Source organism: Schistocerca piceifrons, chromosome 9, assembly GCF_021461385.2.
Source record: "Schistocerca piceifrons isolate TAMUIC-IGC-003096 chromosome 9, iqSchPice1.1, whole genome shotgun sequence".
Taxonomy (NCBI): domain Eukaryota; kingdom Metazoa; phylum Arthropoda; class Insecta; order Orthoptera; family Acrididae; genus Schistocerca; species Schistocerca piceifrons.
Window position 1 is genome coordinate 176,829,437 of NC_060146.1, and position 25,495 is coordinate 176,854,931.

General features: G+C 39.3%; 1 protein-coding gene across 1 annotated transcript in view; it reads right to left on the reverse strand.

Moving 5' to 3' along the window:
• LOC124716983 (zinc finger FYVE domain-containing protein 1-like) overlaps positions 1 to 25,495 on the reverse strand; it is a 100,137-nt gene that overhangs the window by 43,665 nt on the left and 30,977 nt on the right. The window contains exons 6-8 of the mRNA XM_047243587.1: positions 12,708 to 12,845; positions 12,139 to 12,256; positions 2,033 to 2,206 (exon numbers count right to left, since the gene is read on the reverse strand). Of these exons, the coding sequence (XP_047099543.1) occupies positions 2,033 to 2,206; positions 12,139 to 12,256; positions 12,708 to 12,845 (430 nt within the window). The remainder of the gene's footprint in view (positions 1 to 2,032; positions 2,207 to 12,138; positions 12,257 to 12,707; positions 12,846 to 25,495) is intronic.

Consider the following 25,495-nt stretch of genomic DNA (forward strand, 5'->3'; position numbering starts at 1 on the left):
AGATCTCTATTTAATCAAACAAAGGCACCGTATTTTTTACTTCAGTAAATAAAGTTGAAGGAAAAGATATTACGTTTTGTTGATCACATACAGATTTCACACACCCAAGCATGGAAGAGAAGTCATTCACATTAGTTTTTCAGAACACAGTGGTATATATGTAGTCACAAATTTCACTGTAGTGCTTTTTTTTTAAAATTCAGTCATGGTTTATTGTTCTTAATAATGCAGTTCTGAAGAGTTCACATTTCATACATTTAGTTTTATGAGATGCTCTGCTCTCAGCCACCTAACAAACTAAGTTTTCTGTTGTCAGATAGCTGCAAATGTAAAATTTCTTATTGTTTTACAGGGAAAAAATGGTGAAAATTAGAAGATGTTGACATTTCTTGGAAAATTTGTGGTGTGTATGGAGAGTGAAGGTGTTGTGCATCAATGGCACCATTTTCATTATTACAGAAATTGTCTTTCATCTCTAGACAGCAACTAATTAAAAAAAAATGAAAATCTGTATTTCACTATATTTCATCCACTGGACAACTTTCCTCAGATTTGTATGTTTTGAATGAGACTGCACCTAAATAATTGGAGTACCAGAATTTTGGTGCTTGTTGAGTTCCAAAACTTCTTTTTGATAACCAAAAAACTAAACCAACAGCATTCATGCCACCCTGCCCAAACAAGCCAAAAAGAATTCCAAACTCCCTCCGGCCAGAAAGTTATGGCTATCATTTGGTGATAAGCTAAAGGAATCACATTTGTGGTACAAGGCAGGCTAATGAATTCTGAAGCCTACACATTTAGAAAACAGAAGCAAGTCATTCAGATCACAATCTCTTGACTACCACTGTTGTGTTTTTGCACAACAATGTTTGGCCACAAATTGCCTAGAAAATGCAATAACTTCTGTATCAGGTCATATCAGATATTTCTGAAGATCTACTGAACATCAAGACTTGCCGAGCACATGAAATGTTGCTTTGCTCCCAACATTTTGAATCTGATGAAAAACTTCAAGCTGCTGCCAGAAGGTGGCTGCCATCTCAGACAGACAAATTTCATTCAGACGGTACTTTATGATTAATTAAGATACTCAAATATGAAAAATGATTATGTACAGCAGTAATACAAAAGTGTAGTTCTAAAATGGTTCTAATAAATTTTCTTCAGTTTCCCAATATTTTATTTACAGTCCAACAAAGATTACTGTCAATACAGCACATAAATTAAATGTTTGAAATTTTTATCACTGAAGTCAACAACAAAAGACAGCGTATTTTCTTGGTTGCAGAAAGTCAACAACAAAAGGCAGCATATTTGCTTGGTTGCAGTATACTTTTACAATATGCTATTTGATTTAACATGTTTATCAATGTGCACATGCAGGAATTTGGAACTTCTGTTTTAATTGTTACTTTCCTCAATGCTATCCTGTGATTCACAGAATTCCAAAAATTCCATTCTATCTCATAAAGAACTGTATGAAACTCAATGTTTCTGAATGATAGGTCATTTACAGAAAATCAATCAATAATTGAACCAACAGTATATGTACAATTACTTATGTTAATGGACTGCATCGTGTTATTTGCAATATCAGCAAAGAGAACTATTGCTACTATACAAAAACAAATGAGAAGATAATTTACATCAACGAGAATGCAGTGGACCCAGTATCAAATCCTGTGTTCTACCAGCAGTGATTTATCTGCAACCGGAACGGTATTCCTTATCCAAACTGATGGAGCTATGTAAAACACTCTTTACTCATATTAGCTGAATATAAGTTAATCATTATGCTTTTGCAATTGCTTAATTTCCTTCAAAAGAATGTTGCAGCTAACACAGCAATGTCTGAGAAAGTTCACAGAAAATTCCAGCTCATAACATTTTACACAAATGACTGACTTATCCTTATGGAGTGTACAGAGAAGCCTACAATAATTAACACATACAAGAAATCTGTCCGATCATAGCTTTAGAAAGTATGAGGCTCATGTGAATGGTGGCCACATTAACAACAACTGCTTACCTTTATTTCATTGTTAGGCTTCCAATAGCGTGGAGCAATCTGGTCTGTGACCCAGGAGGAGAGGAGCCGTGTAGGCGGTGACCCGACACTCGCCACTGCTTCCGATATGTAGTTGACACCATCGAGGACTTTGCGGGCGGCGTTCTGTGTGCCAATGAGGTTACCACCTGCACCCTGCCAATGAGACTTCTGTTACTACACACTAAGACAATCGACACTTCATTCCTGTGTGTAAGTTCAATTGTGTGCACAATACCCTCACTAGCTTGTTCACACACACACACACACACACACACACACACACACACGAATGAGGGTCGCCAAGAAAGTAATACTCCACATTTTTTTTCTTTCACAATTATTTATCCCATCTAATAAAAATCGCACAATGAACCAATGATATTTTATCTACACCCCTTTTTTCCCACATTAATCTCATTCTGGCATATGGCTTTTCTTTGGCAACAGCCAAAGGCATGTATGCCATATCGGTAACAATACTTGCTCTGGTCACGAAGCCGTTTCTCCACTGTGTACTTCTCAAAATGTCTTCCATGAATGCTATCCCTTAATGGAAGTCCTAGGGAACTAGGTCAGGGCTGTAGAGCGGGTGGAATAGCACTAATCAACCCTTTTTCATGATGCTCACACTTTTGACTATCCAAGAGTGTGGTTAATTGCTTCAACACTTCTTTTGCTGATTGACAGCAGCAATGCCAACTGTTAAGTCATAATGCGTCGATCCTTGCGAATGAAAACATCCGCATGCTGCACTGTGTCAAGTGTGACAGCTGCAAACAGTCTCCCTAACTCGCTGCAAACAATGGAACTCCATCAAACTGCCTTCTGGTGGCTTTACCATCTGTGTGCAGTAACCGAACGTCTTCTTGTCAACACCTCATGCTCCATACACTTCACACAAATGTTTCAACGAAGGCACGCTGCTTGTAATGCATGTCATTTACAGGTGCCATTTTGAAACACTGAAGCAGCTACGTTATTGGAGGAAATGGAAATTTTGTCACACACTTGGGAAACTTCAAGAGTTCACACTTTGTGCTCTTCATCTGCAAAATTGTTGGCAGTTGAGATAAAAAGTAGATCATTACTGTCTGGAACATCCTTGTACTTGGGGGCTTAATACTACTATAATTTACATAAACCTGAAAAATTAGAAACTTAAAATGATATAAGATTTTAAAGTTCAACAGATAATTTTCAAGATTCATATTCCTTCTGCATCTGCTGCAGGCATGTACAGCACAACTCATTGCCAGTTCAGTACCACCTGTGTTGTCGACCTTGCTTGTTCTGTTCACTTGTAGCGATTGTTTTTGCTAGCGCTCTTTTTTTGTTTCAGTTTTTATTATGGCAAGTTTAAATGAACAATGTGCAGCTCTGAAATTTTGCTTTCTACTTGGTAAAAGTGCTGCTGAAACAGTTTAAATGTTGATAAAAGCTTACCAAGATGACGCTTTGGGAAAACCTCAAGTGTACTAGTTGTTGGTTCGATTTAAAAATGGTGACATATCGATCAATGACAGACCTCATTCTGGACATCCATCAACTGCCTGAATTGAAGAAAATATTGAAAAAATTCGAGATCATGTGTTCACAGACCGTCAACAGACAACTGATCAACTGTCAGATTAGTGGGTTATCCTGGAGCTCGGTTCAGCAAACTTTAATGTAAGATTTCTTCTACCACGACAATGCACCTGCACACACAATTGTCTCTGTTTTGGCTTAAAGTGGCATGGTTCTGCTGCCTCATGCACTTTACTTGCTTGACCCAGCCTTGTGTGATTTTTTCATATCTCCACACACAAAAAAGGGCATGAAAGGGTACCAATTTCACAACACTGAAGAATCCAAGACAAAAATGAGGGAGGAGTTGTCAGCCATTTTTAAAGATGACCACAAAAAGTGTTTTGAACAGTGGAAGAACCAATGGGACAAATAAATTAGTTGTAATGGAGAGTATTTTGAGAGGGATAAGGTAGTTTTGTAAATAATTTAAAAATATATAGCTTTTAAAAAATAATTCCAGTTTTTTTAGTGCCCCTTGTATGCGGTTGAAAATACACAAATGGACTGCTATTTTGAGTTTTGTAAAATTGTGGGTGCTAGGGTCAAGTCTTTTATTTGGGTGGATGTAACTGACGAAAAAGACTAATTGTAACACATTCTATCACAAAATGACTTCTTCTTAATGACTACAATACATATGAACTGACCAAAAAGACTTCTGTATCCTATAAATGCAGTTACACACTGCTGCAACAGTTAGTCTCAAACACTCTTTGTGCTTTCCTTAAAAGTGTGCATACACTGTTCGTCTGATGCTACACTGATTTCCCACTGGTTTTTAACAATTGACTAAATTCACTGAAGTAAGCTATATTCATTCAGCACAATGCTGTCATCTAGAGGCATTACAACAAAACAAACAGGACCTGCAACAGCTCTTGCAATGTCTCAGTGAATTGTGGAAAGTAAAATTAGCATAGCTTAGACTATCATTTACAAAACACTTCATATATCAATCCCTCCAGAATAATTTCTAACTAAGGGAGAAGGTAATACTAGGCAATTAGTCATTTCATCAACAAGTGAGATTTTGAACAGTAAAATAGTCCACTCGAAAGAGATTTCATTGAATACTCAAGGTCCACTTTGTGTAGCTGATATGTTAATTCATTCATAAGGATCTGGCAAACATTTCTTTACACCACATAAACATATGAGTAAGCACATAAATATGTTATACGAACACAATGTGGAACAAATGAAAGATGAAATATTGTAAGGCCACAACTGTGTGTTGAAGAAGACAAGTGATCCCTATCCACCATTTGTTGAAATGGGCGCGACTTGGTCAGGACTAATAGCTTCATTATGTGATACAGCCATTCACTTCTTACATCAAACAGGGTGATCAATTGTTAATGCTACCGCTTTCATGGCATGCAGCTGGCCCAGGAGGTCGGCTGTTGTGCCCGTAGCATGGATTACAGGATGTCTGCAGTAAATATAGTACAGCTTGCGGTATGAGTTATTTCTAACATATAAACAAAACAAACACTTAAAAAAAGAAAAGTAAATCACTCATTTATTAAGCAAGGAGAAGCTGGAACTGCCTCCCTTCATTGTTCAAGTATTTCTGACTCCTACCTAGGAAACTGCTCGTTACACTCTGCAGTTCCCTCTGAGAATGGCAGCAAGTTCCTGATAAATGTCAGTTTTAAGTTCATCTAAAGTGTGTGGATTTGATTTGTAAACTTTCTCTTTTAGTGTTTCAAGAGACAAAAATTGCAGAGGGTTAAATTTAAATTGGGGCAACAAGGAGGCTGTATGTTGCTGGTGAAAACTCTATCTCGAAACACATCACAAATTTCCTGTAACGGGAAGTTTGGCTTATGTGCCGTTGCAGAGCACTGCTGAAATATCATAAAAGCATGTTCACTCTCAGTTAATTGGGGGTGGGGGCATGGGTGGGGGGGAGCCACAAATTGTTCTCTCTCTCTCTCTCTCTCTCTCTCTCTCTCTCTCTCTCTCTCTCTCTCTCGCTGGTAACTGTTTCCAGGAAAAAATAAGGCCTATTATTCTCTCACCACTAACAGTGCAACACACACCTATCTTTTGATCGTGTAGGGGAGCCTCTTGTATTACGTTAGGCTTCTCAGAATTCCAGTAATGGTAATTTTGTGAATCAACATACCCACTTACGTGGACCCATGATCCGTCTGAAAATAAAGTTAGCTGAGAGTCAATTTCTGCGGCATGCACTCTGTTCGAAATACATCCAATAAACCACATCATTTTGCAGAGTCCCCCAGTTTAATTTATTGTGCTGCAGTAATTTTATATAGCTGTAACTTCAGTAACTTTAGTAGCCATTTGAACACAGACAAAGGAAATCCCATTTGCTAAGAAGTCGAACTGATTTTCTAGGAAACTTTTCCAGAGCATGCCCATTGTTATCGAGAGTTTCTTCTGTGAGTACTGGATGTGGTTGTCATGTCTCCTGTCAAGAACACTTCCCGTTTCATAAAATTTATTTATCAATAAATGAATCTTACTCGGATCAGGAACCTGAACATCTGGAAATTCTTCTTGAAATAATCTCCTTACAGTGCACGCTGATTCTGTATGCACATATGAAATACACATTAATACTTCGAGTGGGATAGAGTACTTATATTTCACCATTTCCCTGTAAATACTTTCATTCAATTCACTGTATTCTGTCACATAAGAAACATGTTAGTATCCCAACAATTATACACAAACAAAGACCTTGCAGCAGAGGGGAAATATACTCCCCACCACTAGTTGGGTACTAGTAAAGCAAAAAAATGCATACCAGCCAGTTGCGTTAAGGACTGATCACCCTGTATTATTTGGAAGTTAGTTTGTGACTGAGTCGTAGTACAGTTCCTCCTACTCTTAAATGTCGTTTCACAGTGACAAATCAAAGATACCTTCACCTTTGTTACTCGGATACATTTGCACAGTGTTCCATGCCAGTGATCACCTTTACCTCTGGGTTCATGGTAAATTGGAATGTAATTCACTTGCTGTTGTATAATGATATTTAAAGAGGGGTGGGGGCAAGGGAGGTGGAAGGCATTTGATTCAGTTTTCACAGTTGCCTAATGAACAAAATTTTTGCTTATAGTATACTGAATTAACTTTGGGATTGGATTGAGGACATCCAAGTAGATAGATCTCTGTTCATCCTTCTTAATGGATGCAAATATTAGATATGGAAGATAATAGATACGGAAGTACGGTCAGGCCAACTCCAAACAGCTATACAGCTAGTGCTGTTCATTTTCCAAACAAACTGATCATACTGCACAAAAGGACCCACTACTTTTTGGTTACATGATTGCCAATAAATCCCTGCAAAGAGTCTTTACTGCAAAATAACTGTGTGTATGGAATATGAAGAATGTAAGGTGAGATAATAACATAAAAGTATAAGAAAGGCAGATGCCACACTGAGGTTCACTGAAAGAGTCCTATGCAACTGTAATTCATCCACCTAAATGGTAGATGACAGATTACCTTTATGCTTATGTTTTGCTCGTCACTCTTCATCCACATTCATACTTTACAAACCACCTAACAGTGCATGACAGAGGGTGATTTCCAGTGCAGTACTTATTACGATTTCTTGCTGTTCCACTCACATATAGAACACAAGAAGAACGACAGCTCATCTAATATCTCTGAAAGTGCTGTGATAAGTCTGAATCATTCTTAAGTTTTCTATGGAAGTGTATTCTTAGATTCCTCACTTAATACTGCTTCTTGAAACTTTGTAAGAATGCTTTCACCCGTTAGTCGGCATCTACCTTCACGCATCTGTGAATTCAGTTTATGGCATTTCAGTGGCACTCTGCTGCGAGTAAACAAATTTGTGGTGCCTTGTGTAAACTTCCTGGGTATAAAGTCAATATCCTCAGTTCAACATATTTATGTGGGGCTTACACACATGAGTAATATTCTAGGACAGGCTTGTTAGCAGACTCCTTTGCAAACTGATGGTATTTTTCCAGTATCCTGCCAATGAGTGTGCAATCTGCTTTATCTAAAACTGAGCCTATGTGATCGTTCTATTTCATACCTCTACAAACTGTTGTGTCCAGATATTTGTACAAGTTAGACCACTCAACAAATCAATACTCCCTTATCTACACTGGCTCAGAAGTGAGCACCATTCCCATGGAAAACCCACCAATCGAGCTTACACTATCAACTGTTCAATAATTCATCGCAAATGATTCTCACATCAACTTTTTCTGAAGTGTGAAGTGGCTGTGGACCTCGGTCTAGGCAAGAAATTCCTGTGGCATTTTTTGGTCATGGTCATTCAAGAACCGATCCCTTGTGTATGGATTTTTACATCACTTTCATCTCTCTCCAGATCCGACATGTTTCCTCAGGCAAACCAGTTTCGGAGAGTCAATACCTCATCACAACATCCACAGGTGGTTCCTTCAGGAACTATTCAGACAGCAACCGCGTAAACGGAGCTATTCTGACAGCAACCGCGTAAACATCAACAGACAACACAGACATATAGTCAGGGCAAACTGCATTGCAGCACTCACCACAGAAACAGGTCAGTATGGCAAACGTTGCTAACACGGTGCGTGCATCCCTCCCATATGCCGCTCCCCCATCCTGTGCATGTGTGTTCCCCTGACAATGCAAAAAATGGCTCAAATGGCTCTGAGCACTATGGAACTTAACTTCTGAGGTCATCAGTCCCCCCCTGACAATGCATTGACATTGAAGCCACAAGGTGTTGTGCATGAGATAGTGAACACACACACACACACACACACACACACACACACACACACACACACACACTTTACAATCCTCACTTCTGTAAGTCAATTATGAAGAGGAGCAGAGCCAGTTTTTCCATGTCCAAAGAGCAAAGTTTTTTCAACCAAAAATGGCGCTATGTCCAGCAATTTACTGTTTCCCCTGATTAAAGTCACGAATGGTACATTTACTGGGACAGTTAGCACAGGTCAGGTGATTTCCCATGTCATGATATTCCCTACAATCACTTCCATCACTATATTTATCTGCAAGGTCTTTCTTGGTCAGGTTTATCTTCATTCAGGCTACGCCCATTCTGAGTTGGTTCAGGCTTCCATCTCACGTTCCCACTGCTGACCATCTCCTCTAGTGGAGGTAGTTGTTAGGATGTTTGCAAAGTTCTTTTTTCAGGAACCTTTTCCAGGATTTTAGTTTTCCAATTCTACAGGGAGTGGTGATCATTAAAAAGTATGTGTGAGCTGCTCAGTATTTCACGACTGTCTCTTTGCGACTTTTGGGGTGCACAAATCAGGTTGTTTTGTATAGTTTATTGAGGGTTTCACTAAACCGGTTATTAATAATCATGTTTCATTTAAGTTTTAAGTTGGTCTTTTGTCAAGTTTTGAACCGGACTACACCAGGTAGGCATATTCTGCTGTGGAGAAGTACAGTGTCTGGGCTGCTGTTCTCAGCTTCCTTGGGCTAACTTGTAATGCCGGAAATGCATATCCTCCTATTTCCCTCTATTGTGCTATAAATTTTTTTCCTTATTTTGTTACCTGAAGATATGACATTTCTGTGTCTTTATATATTGTTTTTGTTTTACTATTTATATATATGTATTTATGCATTGATGTCGATATATAATTGGTTTGTTTTGTAAATATTATTTGTATTTTTACGCTGGGTCTGGCCTAGGGAAAACTATGCTATCGAACGATTACATCGATAGGTCGTGTGGAGAACCAAAGTGTTTAGGATCTTTGGTAGGGTTAACTCTGCCGCGTGGAGTGCGGGCAGAGCAGAGTCTGGCTGTAGTAGGGCGGTGGAGCAGGTGTGTTGTGTGACGCTCCCGCTTTCGGGGTTTGGCAGCATGTAATTGTGCTCGACTTGCTATGATAGTTTCTGACACGGTGTCGCGGACGGGAAACGTTAGCTGGCACACATCAAGAGCCTGTTTCGCCTGGTGACCGTGTCGATAAGAAGGCATGCCAACATCCAGCTTCTGCAACAGCGGCGGCCGACAATGAGTGACTGACGCCACCTCCTCGACCGACGACTTCAAACCTTCAATCAACCGACAAGAAAGACTAAAAGCACGTAAAGTTCTAGAACTGTATGGCAGACCTCAGCTTTTCAAACTATTCCATTAGCAAAATACAGCAACTTAACATGAACCTTTGTTGCTCATTGTCCCAATTGCATTACCAAGCAGGGTCCCTTCCTTTTCCGAAATAAACCCGAGTGTCGTTGAAATTCAAACGCCAGCATTAAAGTAATATCATTCCATTTCACTGCTTTAATTTCAAAGTTCAGTTAAGGTATTCATAGCTGGCTATAATATTTAGATTACAGAAGCACAAATTAAGAGTGCGAGTTTGTTACCATATTTTAGCTTACCCGTGACTGCAGCTCAGCTTGGTACGTACTAAATTTTACTATTGTTAATTGTTCAGAATCATTTAATTAAAGTTCAAAGTTAAATCTCTTATTTCTAAACTGCGTAGATTCAAGTAGCTTTTGAAATGATTGTTTAGGTAGTCCAAGACTAACCTTATTTTATTGAATTTCGTAGCGCTTCAGAAACAAAGTTCACTATTAATTTCAGTCACTAAATTAACTTTCAATTTTCCAGTTTTATTAATTCTTTTGCCAAATTAAGTCAGAGTGTAGTGAAATTTATTACTTCCAACAAACATTCAGTTTTCACACAATATGTGTCAACCTCCAGTTGCAACGCTTTTAGTGCTAATTATATGTGCAATAACCTTTCTTTTTCAGTTATTATAGTAGTTGTCCATAGGACTGGCGACTGTAATTTTTGCCAAATCTCAAATATCTAAATAACGCCAGTTAAATGGTAACGTAACGACCGCGCATTTACTTTCCTTATTAACTTTACCCCTTTTCAAAGTTAATTTCCACCAATTTCATTTGCATATTTCCTTTCATTTAGATGTAACCCTTTCCTCCCTCTTTACCGACAGATTAGCGTCGGTGAAGATTGCTTTTCCCAAATTTCCATTAGGTGCACGCGGTTTAATTTTTCACTGTCATTAAGGTCGATAAGTGAGGGGGAGGTTACAAGCTCTCCACATATTGTTGCCAATTTTCTCAGCATGCCATGTCCTGCTGCTACTTTATGACAGGTCTTCTTGCACTGAAGTGTAACACTGACAGGTCCAGGATATAGGTGCTGACTTGTGCCTTTCAGGGAGTTGGTTTAAGGGAAACTTCCCGACAGGATTCTGACACAGTTGTTAGAGTGTGTTCCAGGTTTTGTTCTACATCCTCAAAACTTTCATAGCTGCTCCTGTACAGGAAGCAGGTCGTGTAACACATGTTATGTGGAATTGTTTGGAAGACATATAGAAGTTGGCACACCTAAGAAAATCGTTAATGAATCAGGAGGGGTTGGCCACTAGTAAGTCTCTTAGATTCGTCTCGAACTGTACTTTAAGAGAAGCTAATTTTTTTAAAAAGTTGTCGGTAAGTTGAGATGTAAATGGTCATATAACTTTCAATGCATAAATGCATTTCTGGATGGTGAATCCATAGTTAGAAATCTCTGCCACAATTTATGAATACACAGTCCTGAGTTTCATATGCCTTCAAGCTTGCAAGTGTACAGACATTCCACCTTGCTCAGCATTTGAACATTTAATTCAGCATGCTGTCGCCAGCAATTTCTGCATGAGGCACAGTAACTGAAGCTGGGCCTTGTTGCCGATGTTCCTGACTGTCATGTGAAGTCCAAGTCTGTAATGAGACAGTGTTGGATTGAATAGTGAACCATTGTGATGGTTCTCCTAATTTTATGTTTTGCTGGCATGTGAAATCAATAACAATAATACTTGAAAAGTACTGTCTTGTGCAGTGGTAATGTGTACTCAATCATGAATCATAATCAAGATGTGTGACGGTATATTGAGAATCTTCAATAAAATTACCAGACTGAACTGTGCCTCGCACTGAAACATTTTAACAGTGTGTGTCCAGAAATTATAATGTTCATTTTGTTACTAGATCACAAAATATTAAGACCATACATGTTCAATAATGAACGATCAATAATTTGCAACAGCCCCTCATGTATGAGTGTCTAATGTAACAGTAATTTTTTTCGTTGAAGTGTTGTCAGAATACACTCAAATACATTTCTGAATTTATGGTGTGTTATTTGATACTTGCGCTGCCGCCTATGTAGTTAGCACCTTCTGCTATTACCTTCTGCTGTGCAGACAGCCTGCGGACCATCAAATGTTGACTGACTGTGTGTTGTGTTACGATCGGGCATTAAAGAACATGTAACCTCCCAAGTTTCAATTTATAATGAAAGATATATGGGTATACACAACACTTAATATTGTAACAGAGCAACACCCATATCGTTACACAGGCTTATACTACCTGCCAATGTGGGCTCCGTCAGTTTTCCTCAGAAATGATGACTCAATGCCATCAAAACAATTTATCTACTCCTGCTATCTTTCTCCTCCCTCACAGAAACCTACACAGCAATACCTGGAAAGGCAACTCACCCCAGGCCACACGTGCCGTATCTCTGTGCGAACTGCCGCATCCTCCGGATTCTTGTTTCCATACCAGAACTGCCTGCTCCTGTAGATCTCTCCACAATTTGGGCATTCTATCACATACCTGTCAACACACAGCATCACCTGTCAGCTCTATGCACAACTGTCAACAAAGTGCCTGACCTCTGAAACATACTTAACTAGATGCAGGCACAATTTATTTAATTTACTGGAAAAAATTAACTATTTTCATGATACATTGCTATTTACTGAATCTACCACAATAAAAGAATGAAATGTACTCAGAGAGTGACCTGAGATTGTACAAGATATTACATAATATATAGAGTGACAAAACAACACTAATACATTTTTAAAAAAATGCACCACGGTAGAAATGTTTAAACCATGTACCTGAGTACTCAGTCTCAACAGCTTCTGTTATATGAGTATTGTTGTATACAGTGATGGACTAGAGAGAGAGAGAGGGAGAGGGAGAGGGAGAGAGAGAGAGAGAGAGAGAGAGAGAGAGAGAGAGAGATTTGATACCAAGGCAATTAATGAAAGTGCCGTACCCAGACCATGCGTATTTTGCTAATCCAAACCACGATGTGTCCGATGTAGATGTGAGGCAGGGGGTCACAATAACTTCCATCCCATTGCCATAGCATATCTTGCAGATGTACTGGCAGTTCTCATACTGGTGCTGAAACCTGCAACACAGCCAAATAAAAGTTACACCATTTCCTCACTTTGCACATACATGTCATACTTTGTAATTTTCTACCATCACAACATTTTTACACACAAGAAAAAGAATGAAGGTATATTCACTGGAAATATTTCCTCATAGGAAGTAAGTTATGCTGCATCAAACAAAAAATTCAACTGAGAAAGTTATTAAATTTACAGACACAAATACTGACCCATAGTTATCCTCAAATGGCACAATTCCTAGTACTGCTAAAAGATACATTAAAGAAGAAAATGTGAACCCTAGCATTTCAAACTAAATGTACCTTCTTTACTGAGTAAAGAGGAATTTGTCAGGGAAAGTTAGAGAGGAGAAGTGCGGGTAACAGGTCGCACAGACTCTAGGTTCAACAGGACGTACATGTACATGTTGTGAGGGTGAGAGAAGATAAAACATAAAGGAAAAAGTATCAAACAGGAGTTCAAAATGACTGGAAAGCACTGCGACAGCTTCAGTTCAGAGATAAAAGTTTCAAAATGAGAAGTGAAAAGACATTAAAAGTGTGAGAGAAATAATAAATAGGAAGGTTAATGTAATAAATAGTACGAAGAAAGGGAGCTGATAGAAAAAAAGGCAAGATGAGGTGGAGAGCGAAAATGACAAATGACTAAGTTAACACCGAATTCCTGTTATATAGGTAAAGGCGTTGTTACGCTAGTTGTGGTTAAGTCAGGGAGAATGGCAGAATGAGAGCACACGGGAATTTGTTTGACACACACTACAGGACAACTATTAGTGGACATTAATAAGGGGTACATTCTCCTCTGCCTTTCTGTTAACTCGAATTCTGCCAATGACACTTTGGACGAAGTGTCTGAATGTGTGTGGAAGAATGGCACTCTGTTCATCCCCAAGAGCTGAAGTGACAGGTGGTAGTGTGATTTGTATGCTGGGAAGCCCGTGTTGAAACACATCTTAACAGTGTTCCATTGGGTTCGGGTCAAGTTCTCCGGGCAGGCCAGTCCATTTCAGGAATGCTATTGCCCACAAGTAGCTGTCTCACAGATGCTGCTTTCTGACAGGGAGCACTGTCACGCTGACACAATCAATCAACAACTCCTAACTGTTTCTCTACTGCATGCAGTACACAGTGTTGAAAAAAGTATTAACATCCTTCTGCATTTACAGTTTTTTTAAGCACAATAAAAGGATAGCACCTTAACCATAAAAAACAGTCCTGTACCATAAAACTGTCTCTTCTATACTTCACTACTGGGATTACATGTGACGGTATGCAACATTGTTCATACATCCTCAAACCCAAACCCTTCCATTGGGTTGCCACAGGGTGTACTGTAAGTCACCACTCATTCCCAGTCAGCCACTGCCCAGTGACATCAATCTTCATATCTCCTCAAGCAGTGCTCAGCAAACTACACAAACAAGTGGCTTATGAGGACCTGTACAAGTATTCTACTCGACACCCTATGTGCAGTCTTCATGCTAACTGGCCCGCCGGTACGACTCTGGAACTCACTAGCGATCCCGTCCACTGATTTCAGGTCATTTTAGGGTTCCATACCTTGATCAGTAAAAACGGAACCTTATAGAATCACTTTATTGTCCTTCTGTCTGTCTGTCTGTCTGTCTGTCCAAAACCCTTTTTCTCAGGAACGAGTGCACGCATCGAGCTAAATTTTATGTCGCATATTAGTATATTTGGTTATGTAAAAAACTGAAGCATCTCTGTCAATGCAGTCAAAATACACGGCCACTTATGTCACACATTTTGATATTCAAAAATTGAGTCATCAAAACATACACGTTACTTCTTGTCGACCGAGAACTGTTAATTTCATACGAAGCAACATTTCACATTGCAACCGAAGGAAAAAAATCTGAAAATTGTTAATTTGTATTTATATCGTACGAAACAAATTATCACACCGTCTGTCTGTCCATCTGTTTTCTCTCTGGAACGGGTAGACATATGAAGTTGAAATGTATGCCACGGGCTGAGGCCAACAGCCCTTTGGTGGTGTAAAAATATAACACTTCTAAATCAAAGCAATCAAATGGTACGACCATTTACGTCATATATTTTGACACTCACAAACTTTCATTAAAGGGTTAAATTTGGCAAGATGAAAGATTTCACAATTAAAAAAAAAAAAAGGGACAGAAAATTGTTATTATATCACGCAAAAGATTTCTTTAATCATTTATTATCCGACTTTAAGCTTGAAATTTTTCTGCAAGTATTCGCATGGAGTGTAGCCATGCACGGAAGTGAAACATTGACGATAAATAGTTTAGACAGGAAGAGAGTAGAAACTTTCGAAATGTGGTGCTACAGAAGAATGCTGAAGATTAGATGGGTAGATCATGTACACGGTGTATACGTGGACAAGGAAAAAAAATTCCCAGATTTTTCCCGGATTTCCTGGTTAAAAACACACTTTCTCCCAGGTGACAGTATATTTTCCCTTAGCAATCCTTTGAATGGTTATGGTTTTATACACGGGCGTACAATTTCCCGGCACTTTAAAGAGCGAAACTCAGAGAAAAAGACACGTTTTGGAAATATCTTTGATGTGCAGCAACATTTACACCGCATATTTTCGTATTACGAAAGCATACATTGGAATTCCACCAAACACCGCACGTTACTTTCCGAATCATTGAAATCGAGATTTCCATGCGCTTTTGTAAGCCGTTCGTAGCTCATGACATGTGATCTCGCCAGCCGATGACAGCGAGTATTCAGAGCATAGCACACGTGATGTAGTCAGCCAACAGCAACATCACTGTTAAGTAGCATGAACACACAAACAGGGAAGTTAATAGTTTAAATTAATATACATAGTGTTGCTACAAGAAAAGCAAAGCTTTCACATATAATATTGGTCTCAAGCTGCAACAGAAGCTAAGCTTTCGCACATACTGTTGATTTTTTTTGCGCGTGTTACACTTTAAGACACATCACACAAATGTGCCAGTAAAATTTTTAATAATGGCATAAATGTCTGATCTCCAGGGTTCGAAATTCTTCTAAATGGCTCGTCATCAAAGAGTTGATTTTTACATGAGAGTCAAACGCTCTGTGATTTAATAAATTCATGATACATTTTTGCACATAGCTCAACTTCCGTGAAAGGACATTTACTTTGAAAGTAACACTTTTCAAACCACCATTCGCAATATTTTCCCGCGACCTGTTAGAAATAGGTTCGTTTCAGCAGTTGCCAAAGAGCGCATATAACAGGCGACACCGCACTTGGGTAGCTACCATGACATAGGTAGCCCGTATGTACGTACGTGTAAAACACTGAAAGATAATAAATTATGTCATAAAAGAAAGAAGACATCAGAGGATACTGCAAGAGCATCGGAATTTCGTGAACCGTATTAAAATGTGCACATTTAAACTGCATACTTAAAGGGCACATTCGTATGTCCAGATTCCCAATGAAGTAAACCTTGACCTGATATTAAGCTTTTCAGTGTGTTTTTTTGGATGTAAATTTCCTTGGTGCACCAATACTGTATTATATCATGTTTGGTTCTTTATTATGGCATAATGCCATACATGCTCGAAAATGAAAATGTGCACTTGAAATGCAGCAAACAGTTGAAAGTAGCCAGTACTGTGGAATTAAACATTTTGTTTCAAATATATTGACTGCCTCTGCGGAAAAGGTTAAGAAAAGTCAAATTTCTTTAGCAAACAGACAAAAATAACTTCATTGTTCCACAAGGCAATTGATGCTTGACTGTCAGAAAGGTGGAAATAAAATAAAATCTGAAACTAATAACATACTTCAGCCTTCCGTAATTACGTGATGTATTTTAATTCACTTGATAGCTCCCGGCCACAGATATCTGTTTTGTTTTCATTTGACGTGAGAGTAAACGAAGGGGAAACAGCAAAATCACTAAATGTAAACACGGGTCACGTGGAGACTACCCACTATAACTCAGACTGCTCTGCGCATCAGTCCTGAATCTACGATGTTTGCGAACTGGGTCCATACTAAAAAAAAAAAAAAAAAAAAATGGAATTTTCAAAATATGTTCATCTTGTAGCGCACATCTTTCTGAAAAGTCTGAAGCATAAAACATACGTGTTCAAGGAAATATGAGACATGTTATTTGGTCTTAAGTATGCCAAAGTGCAGTGCCACACCTCTTCATAAAGCATTTTTCTACCGCACGTCCAAAGTATATTCAGGAGAGTGGAAATTGAAATGTCCTGTGGTGCCTCTCCTACTCCCAGTTGGCTGGTTTGACAGCCTGCCCCTCTTTAAAAAAATCTCGCAATTAATAACGGATAGGATTATTTGGAATCGAGAGAACCAGAACTCTTCAGAAAACCTGAACTCTTGATTGCCTATTAGTCAATAACTTGCTGTTTTGTGTGACATAAAATTAAATATAGCATATATAAAACCAATACTGACAAGAGATAAGCAAGAAATTACACATTTCTTCAAACTTTAGCTCCTAGCATTTTTTGCTCTCTGATCTTGCTACAGCTTTACATGGCGTGCTTTCCTTTCTGCGAAAGAATCTATTACCTCATCAAAGTTCGTGAAAAATCGAAATTTCGTTATCTAATACTGAAAAAGCTGTTAATACAAATAATACCTTAGACTGGTGTGGTTTCTCGAACTGATTACATCTATTTTGTCACTGTCTGGTAGATAAAACAAAATAGGCCTTTCTAATATGGCAGTAATTTTGTAACACACCAAATAAACGAGACTGTTTTGACACAAATGGCCATTTTTATAACATGACAGAATATAATCCAATAAGTACCAATATCAAATGCCTATTAGGCCTACTACAAGCAAAGAGCTTTGTTACGAAATAGTTTCACATTTCATTTATACGCACCAGCTTCTCAAGCATGAGATCCAAAAGTAGTATAGTGAAATTTTTATATAAATTTGGGATCGTCTTATTCTTCCGTAATTTGTGTGATGTCCCCATTTCTTCTCCTTCCTCGTTCTAACAAACAATTTTGCCATCATCAATTCTGTAGCTACTGCTGCCACTGTTAAAATTTGTTCGCCGATTAACTTCACTAACCCTGCCAGAATCACAGGTTTAGTTGCCCCGCGATTATTTTCCGGTTAGGCATTATTACGTGTTCGAGCAACACGTTTTCCGCTTACTTCCAGAATAGAACTTACGTGGCTGCTAACCAGGGACTGTACTACTGGTCCTTACTAGTGTAGAGATTTGGCCAAAAATGTTCTGTCAAAATTTCATTTTCTTGGATACACTGAGAAGATAATACATAATCTTTCTCGCCTGTTATTCCTGCCAGTTGTTTATTTCCATTTTGATGGTCTGAATCTATGGATTTCCCTAGCAATTATAACAATGCTTATCATTCGCAAACCCAATCAACCACATAATCAGACAGCGATTGGCATTCTTCTGATCGGCTTTGCTCCCTCGGCTCGTATAGCCCTGTCCCCTTTTGTCTGCGCAAAGTTTATTTCTAGATGCGATGAGGATTCTCCTGACAGAGGCATCACATCCACTATGCATGCATTCAAAAGTCGACTTATGATTCATTCAGGAATCAACTTAAAATGTGTTCAAAAATGTTCAAAAACGAAAAGGGAAGTGTTTCAAAATCATATGAATAATCGGTAGGCAAACATGCGCTGGACGCTAGGTGCTTTGTGAAACAAGTTTTTTTCCTCAAGAATATGAATTTGGCGGCCCCTTTTCCCAGTAGCATCTAGCTGCTTGCTGCGACTGCTTGCACAGCCAACAGCCACATTCCTGTTGCCAGAAGCGGGAGAATTCACTACTCAAACGTGACTCAACTGCGCATGCGCATGAGCCCGCGTGTAACTGCTAAAACAAATCGACTGTAAACAGTTGTGACTTCACGCTCGTTGGAGGCAATTTGTTGTTATGAAGCACTGCATAATCTTCCTAAAGCCTTTGGCACAATTTCAGTTGGCAGACATTTGCATGAGCACTGTGTGTCGTCGTTGCATATGGCGCATTTCCTTTGCGATTTAAGTTATTTTCATTTTTTCTCTCATTTATGTTTTATTGTTGAAGTATTATTCTGCAGTAACGGGATACAGTAATATCCTTTGTTAGAGTATTGGTTCTTACCAGTCAAAATTACAAAAATTTAACTGAAAACTAAGACAATGAAAAATTCCCAAAATTCTAAAAATATCCCAGGTTTTTCCCGGATGAAAAAATTCCCGGGATTTTCCCGGATCTCCCGGTTGTCCCAGGTCGTATACACCCTGCATGTAACTAATGAGGAGGTACTGAATGGAACTGGGGAGAAGAGGACTTTGTGGCACAACCTGACTAAAAGAAGGAATAGGTTGGTAGGACACATTCTGATGCATCGAGAGATCACCAACTTAGTATTGGAGGGAAGTGTGGAAGGTAAAAATCATAGAGGGAGACCAAGAGATGAATACACTAAGCAAATTCAGAAGGATGTAGGCTGCAGTAGTTACTTGGAGATGAAGAGGCAGGGTAGCATATGTGTGTGTAGGATGTGGAAAGTGTGTGTGTGTGTGTGTGTGTGAGTGTGTGTGTGTGTGTGTGTGTGTGTGTGTTTTGTCTAATTCAAAAGGCTTTTCATTATTCCATCCTGGATTTTCTACTGACAAAGAATATTCCTCGCATCTTTTCATACTGGCGGTGAACCTCTTGTAACACCTAACGGTCAATTCTGCGTTACATAGGAGTTTCTGGATACTTCAGATCAGACAGGGCATGTCTCATTTTACTAGCTTCCTTATATGGTACTGTGATCGATATGCAGTCTCTCCAAGGTCTACACAACCACCTAACATCACTACCTAAAAGCTTTGAAGCAAGAGACACATCTATAATATAGTGGATTCGTGCAGGTGAAGAAGATGGCGAAGATTATTGTTGTAACAAGAAAGACCTAAAAGAAATGGAATTGTGATGGATAATAAGCGTAAAATGCGGGTAAAAAATGTTGTAAAAGGCATTTGGTGCTCTGTATGCGGCTTTTGGTTTCATGAGACGCGCTCTAAGGTGTCTATAAAATTTAAAACAAACAATTTTGTGTGGTCATGTCAAGAGCTCATTACAAAAACATGCCAACGTGAAATTAAAATGGTTTTGAGGGACAATGACAAGTTAGTAAAAAGACTGCAAAATGAAGTCAACTCCTTAAAAATAAATACAATGAGTGAAATACAATGAGTGAAAAATGTACAAATTTAGAGAAGCAATTGCCTCTTAAGGATTGTTGTCATTTGAGCAATTCGGATGTACACAGTTACACACGGTGCCGACCTACAAATAGTTCCTCACAATAAGTTGGGCAAAATAAAACCGAAAGTGCAAACGTATTGAGTGTCAGCAACAAATTTGCTGCTCTCGGGCTCAAAGAAAAATGCAGCGAAATGAACAATGATAAAAGTGCTTTCCCTCCACTAGAAGTGAACGACAGAATGAAAACGTGACAAATGAGCAATACCGTTACTGATACTACAAATATCTCTACGAAAAATGACCCAAAAACACATGCAAAAAGTGTAAGTATATATAAACTATTCACTGGGAAGATAGCAACAAAAATCTATGTATATGGAGACAACCACATGAAAGGACTCCTTCAAGAACTTAGAAGCATTAGTAACACACTGGCAGTGACAGGTACGATTAGGCCAGGTGCTGATATGAAACAAGTGCTGAGAAATATCATGAAAAATGATTATACTAAACAGGGTAACGTAATGATTTGTGCTGGAGCAAATGACATTTCCAAAAATATAGCTGCAAACATATTTGAACAGCTCTTGAGACATCTATTACTTCTAATACAAATATCATACTCTTAAACTTTTGCTACAGACATGACCTGTAAACCCATAAACAACAAAATTCATAGAATGAATTAAAAACTTAAAAACACATGTAAGATGTTCACTAATGTTATATTAACAGATGTCCGCTCTCTTCATAGAGCCTGTTTTACCAGACATGGAGTTCACTTGAATAGTAAAGGAAAAAGCATAGTATTATTGATGCATCTATTTTTTCTTTTAACAATAAGGCATTTGCACATCTGTATTTGATAGTGAATATAGAACTTAAATAACAGTAAAAAGAAAAAATGTCACTACAAGCGATAAACCAGCAACTACATTATTAGAAGACTTGTGTGCTACACACACAGCTAATAGCTGCTATGTTTGTAAGCTAGAAATGTTTGTTTGGCACAATTGCTTGCAGATGCCTGGTTGTGAGAATGTTGGCACTTGTATTGGGACAGCCAGGTATACAGGAAGAAGGAGGAAGGAAAATGTGGTTGGAGTTTACCAACTCAAGGGCATCGATGGATAGCGCTAGCCCTAACAGATAAGGAACACAAAGCATATCAGCTGAGGCTGTGTCAGAGGAATCTCAAGTGATTTAGTGGAAAACACAGAAACCCTGAAACGGAATGGTCAGACAGAGATTCTTGCGTCGAGTAATGGTTAGTTTGTTGATGCAAAGAGAAGCATAAGAAACAAACTTCTAGGAACTCGCAAAAATTGGAAAATGAAAGAAAGGAAGGAAGGAAGGAAAATTGGGTTGAACATCTCATCAATGGTGAAATCATTAAAAGACAGCGCACAAGCTACAACTGGGGAAGGACACTGGCTGTGCCGTTTCAAGGAACTCTGTACAACGTCCTTGACAGCAAGTGTTCTCCATAGACAAGGGTATCATCACGAGTGTCTAAATGACGTGTGATAGCACTATTCTTGCTCTCCATAGACATAAATGATCTGAAGGACAGGGTGAGCAGCAATGTGTGTTTGCTAATGACACTGTAGTAAACGACAAAGTATCATCATTGGGTCACTGTAGGAGGATAAGGATGGCCTAGACAGTATTTCTACTTGGTGTGGTGAATGGCAGCTTGCTTTAAATTTAGAAAATTTTAAGTTTATGCAAATGAGTAGGACAAACAACCCTGTAAAGTTGAATACAATATTAGTGGTGTGCTACTTGACACAGTCACAAAATATCTAAGCATGATGTTGAAAAGTGATGTGACATGGAACAAGCACATAAATGACAGTAGTAGGGAATGTGAATAATTGACTTCAGTTTACTGAGAGAATTTTACAGAAGTGTGGTTGATCTGTAAAGGAGACCGTGTATAGAAGACAAGTGAGGTGCATTCTTGAGTACTGGTCAAGCATTTGGGATCCCCATCAGGTTGGATTAAAGGGAGACATCAAGCCAACATATTATAATTACGGAGATATTTCACGAACTCAAGCAGGAGTCCCTGGAGGGAAAATGACGTACTTTTTGCAAAATACTATTGAGAAAATTTCGAGATGCGACATTTGCAGCTGACTGTAGCCAACGTAGGTTTCGCTTAGTGACTGTGAGGTCAAGATTAAAGAAATTAATGCATATAGAAACTCTTTTTTCACTTGCTCCATTTGCAAGTGTAACATGAAAGGAAATGACTGGTAGGGGTACAAGGTACTCTCTGCCAAGCACTATAAGGTGGGTTGTGTAGCATGTACGTAGATGTAGATATAGAATCATGTTCCATTTGACTTAAAACAATTCCGGGCAATCACAGAAAATCTAACTAGTCATGTCCAGATGGGGATTTGAAATGGCATCCTGTCAAAAACGAGTCTAGCTTTTTACCACTGGACCACTTCGTTTGAAGGCAAAAATTAGAATACATAAATCAGTTTATCTTTGGTGCTGGGTATTGTGGGCACAAAGGGACAAGAAGGAGAAAAAGCGACAGGATACACAATAAGCACAGGCTGAGACAAGCATGAGCCACTTAAGCCCTTGGTTACAAGACTACTTTAATTACACAGATCAACAAAAGTTTTGCATCACCTCGGTTCCACGAGTTACAGAACCTGTACAGGAAACTGGAATAGAGATCAACATAAACATCATTTCCGCCCTTTTTATTGCTCATGAAAACCACACATTGCATGTTGTACCACCTTACATCGAGACCTTCAAAGGTGGTGGTCCAGATTGCCGTACACACCGGTAGCTCTAATACCCAGTAGCACATCCTCTTGCATTGATGCACGCCTGTATTTGTCATGGCATACTATCCAAAAGTTCATCAAGGCACTGTTGGTCCAGATTGTCCCACTCCTCAAACGAATCGGCATAGATCCCACAGAGTGGTTGGTGGGTCACACTGCCCATAAACAGCCCTATTCAGTGCATCCCACGAATGTTCAGTAGGATCCATGTCTGGAGAACATGCTGGCCACACTAGTCGGGCAATGCTGTTATCCTGAAGGAAGTCATTCACAAGATGTAAATGATGGGGGCACGAATTGTCGTCCATGAAGATGAAAAGACGAATGCCTCGCTAATATGCTGCCGATATGGTTGCACTATTAGTCAGAGGAGGGCATTCACATATCATACAGCTGTTATGGGGCCTTCCATGACCGCCAGCAGCATACGTCGGCCCCACATAATGCCACCCCAAAACAGCAGGGAACCTCCACCTTGGTGCACGCTCTGGACAGTGTGTCTAAGGTGTTCAGCCTGACTGGGCTGCCTCCAAACACATCTCTGACAACCGTCAGGTTGAAGGCACTTGTGACACTCATCGGTGAAGAGCACATGATGCCAATCCTGAACGGTCCATTTGACATGTTGTTGGGCCCATCTGTACCATGCTGAACGGTGTCGTGGTTGCAAAGATGGATCTCACCCTCACCATGGATGTCGGGAGTGAAGTGGCACATCACACAGCCTATTGCACACAGTTTGAGCCATAACACAATGTCCTGTGGCTGCACGAAAAGCATTATTCAACATGATGGCATTGCTGTCAGGGTTCCTCCGAGCCGTAATCCGCAGGTAGCGGTCATCCACTACAGTTGCAGCCCTCGGGTGGCCTGAGCGAGGCATGTCATCAACAGTTTCTGTCTCTCTGTATCTCCTCCATGTCCGAATAACATCGCTTTGGTTCAATCCGAGATGCCTGGACGCTTCCCTTATTGAGAGCCCTTCCTGGCATAAAGTAACAATGCGGGCGTGATTGAATTTGCGGTATTGACCGTCTAGGCAGGGTTGAAATACAGACAACATGAGCTGTGTACCTCCTTCCTGGTGCAATGACGAACTGATTGGCTGTCGGACCCCTTCTGTCTAATAGGTGCTGCTCATGCATGGTTGTTTACATCTTTGGGCAGGTTTAGTGACATCTCCAAACAGTCAAAGGGACTGTGTCTGTGATACAATATCCACAGTCAACGTCTATCTTCAGGAGTTCTGGGAACTGGGGTAATGCAAAACTTTTTTTGATGTGTGTATATTTAGCAATTGGGAATTGCATGTATGTCCTAATCTCCCTTTTCCCCCATCTCTCTCTGTCCATCTCCCCCCCCCCCCCCCTTTCTTTACTAATCACCTCCTCCCCCCAATCTTTGTCATTCTACTCCTACTTCCCCCCCCCCTCCCCCCCCCCCCCCCCCCCCCCCCCGTGTTGCCTCTGTTCATCTATTCCTCCCTCGATCTCTGTCTACCTCCTCATCCCGCTCTCTCTTAACTTCGAGCCTTGTTTATTGGTGTTTTAAAGGAAACTTCGATTGGAAAATGAAATAACTTAAAATGAATGGGTAAATCTGATGTGTTCATTTGTATATGGAGTATGAGAGAAACATCTCCAATTGATGGGTCAGTGAGGAGAATGGCTTTAATGACAAGTGTACTGCGAAGTTTTAAACTGTAAATGGATAGGATTACAAAGTTTCAGATGATCCAGACTCCATAGTAGTAGTATTCTAATCACAAGTTGATAATCTAAAAATACAACTTTTCCTGTTTTCTGTTAAAACCGGCTGTGAGTAATAACGTGAACAGCAATCTGTTGTGTACACACAGTTTGTTTAAAATTGTATACAAGGACAAAGAATATATTGAAGATAAACAATTTAAGATAAACAATTTGTGTAATGGCTTAAATTCCCTGATATTTTAGTTAAAACAGACTGTGAGAAAGAAAATTACGCCACCCAGTTTCTTGGCACAATATTCTTCTCTTGCAGTAACCTGTATATTTTTGTTTGAAAAAATATACAGCACATGTCTGTCTGAATGTTTATTGCAGAGATGGCAACAAATTGAAGAAAATTGATCAATAACTTTTTAACATTTTTGCTAAAAATATTTCTTTTTTATATTTTATGTATGTTGTTGTGGTCTTCAGTCCTGAGACTGGTTTGATGCAGCTCTCCATGCTACTCTATCCTGTGCAAGCTGCTTCATCTCCCAGTACCTACTGCAACCTACATCCTTCTGAATCTGCTTAGTGTATTCATCTCTTGGTCTCCCCCTTCGATTTTTACCCTCCACGCTGCCCTCCAATACTAAATTGGTGATCCCTTGATGCCTCAGAATATGTCCTACCAACTGATCCCTTCTTCTGGTCAAGTTGTGCCACAAAATCCTCTTCTCCCCAATCCTATTCAGTACCTCCTCATTAGTTATGTGATCTACCCATCTAATCTTCAGCATTCTTCTGTAGCACCACATTTCGAAAGCTTCTATTCTCTTCTTGTCCAAACTATTTACCGTCCATGTTTCACTTCCATACATAGCTACACTCCATACAAATACTTTCAGAAATGACTT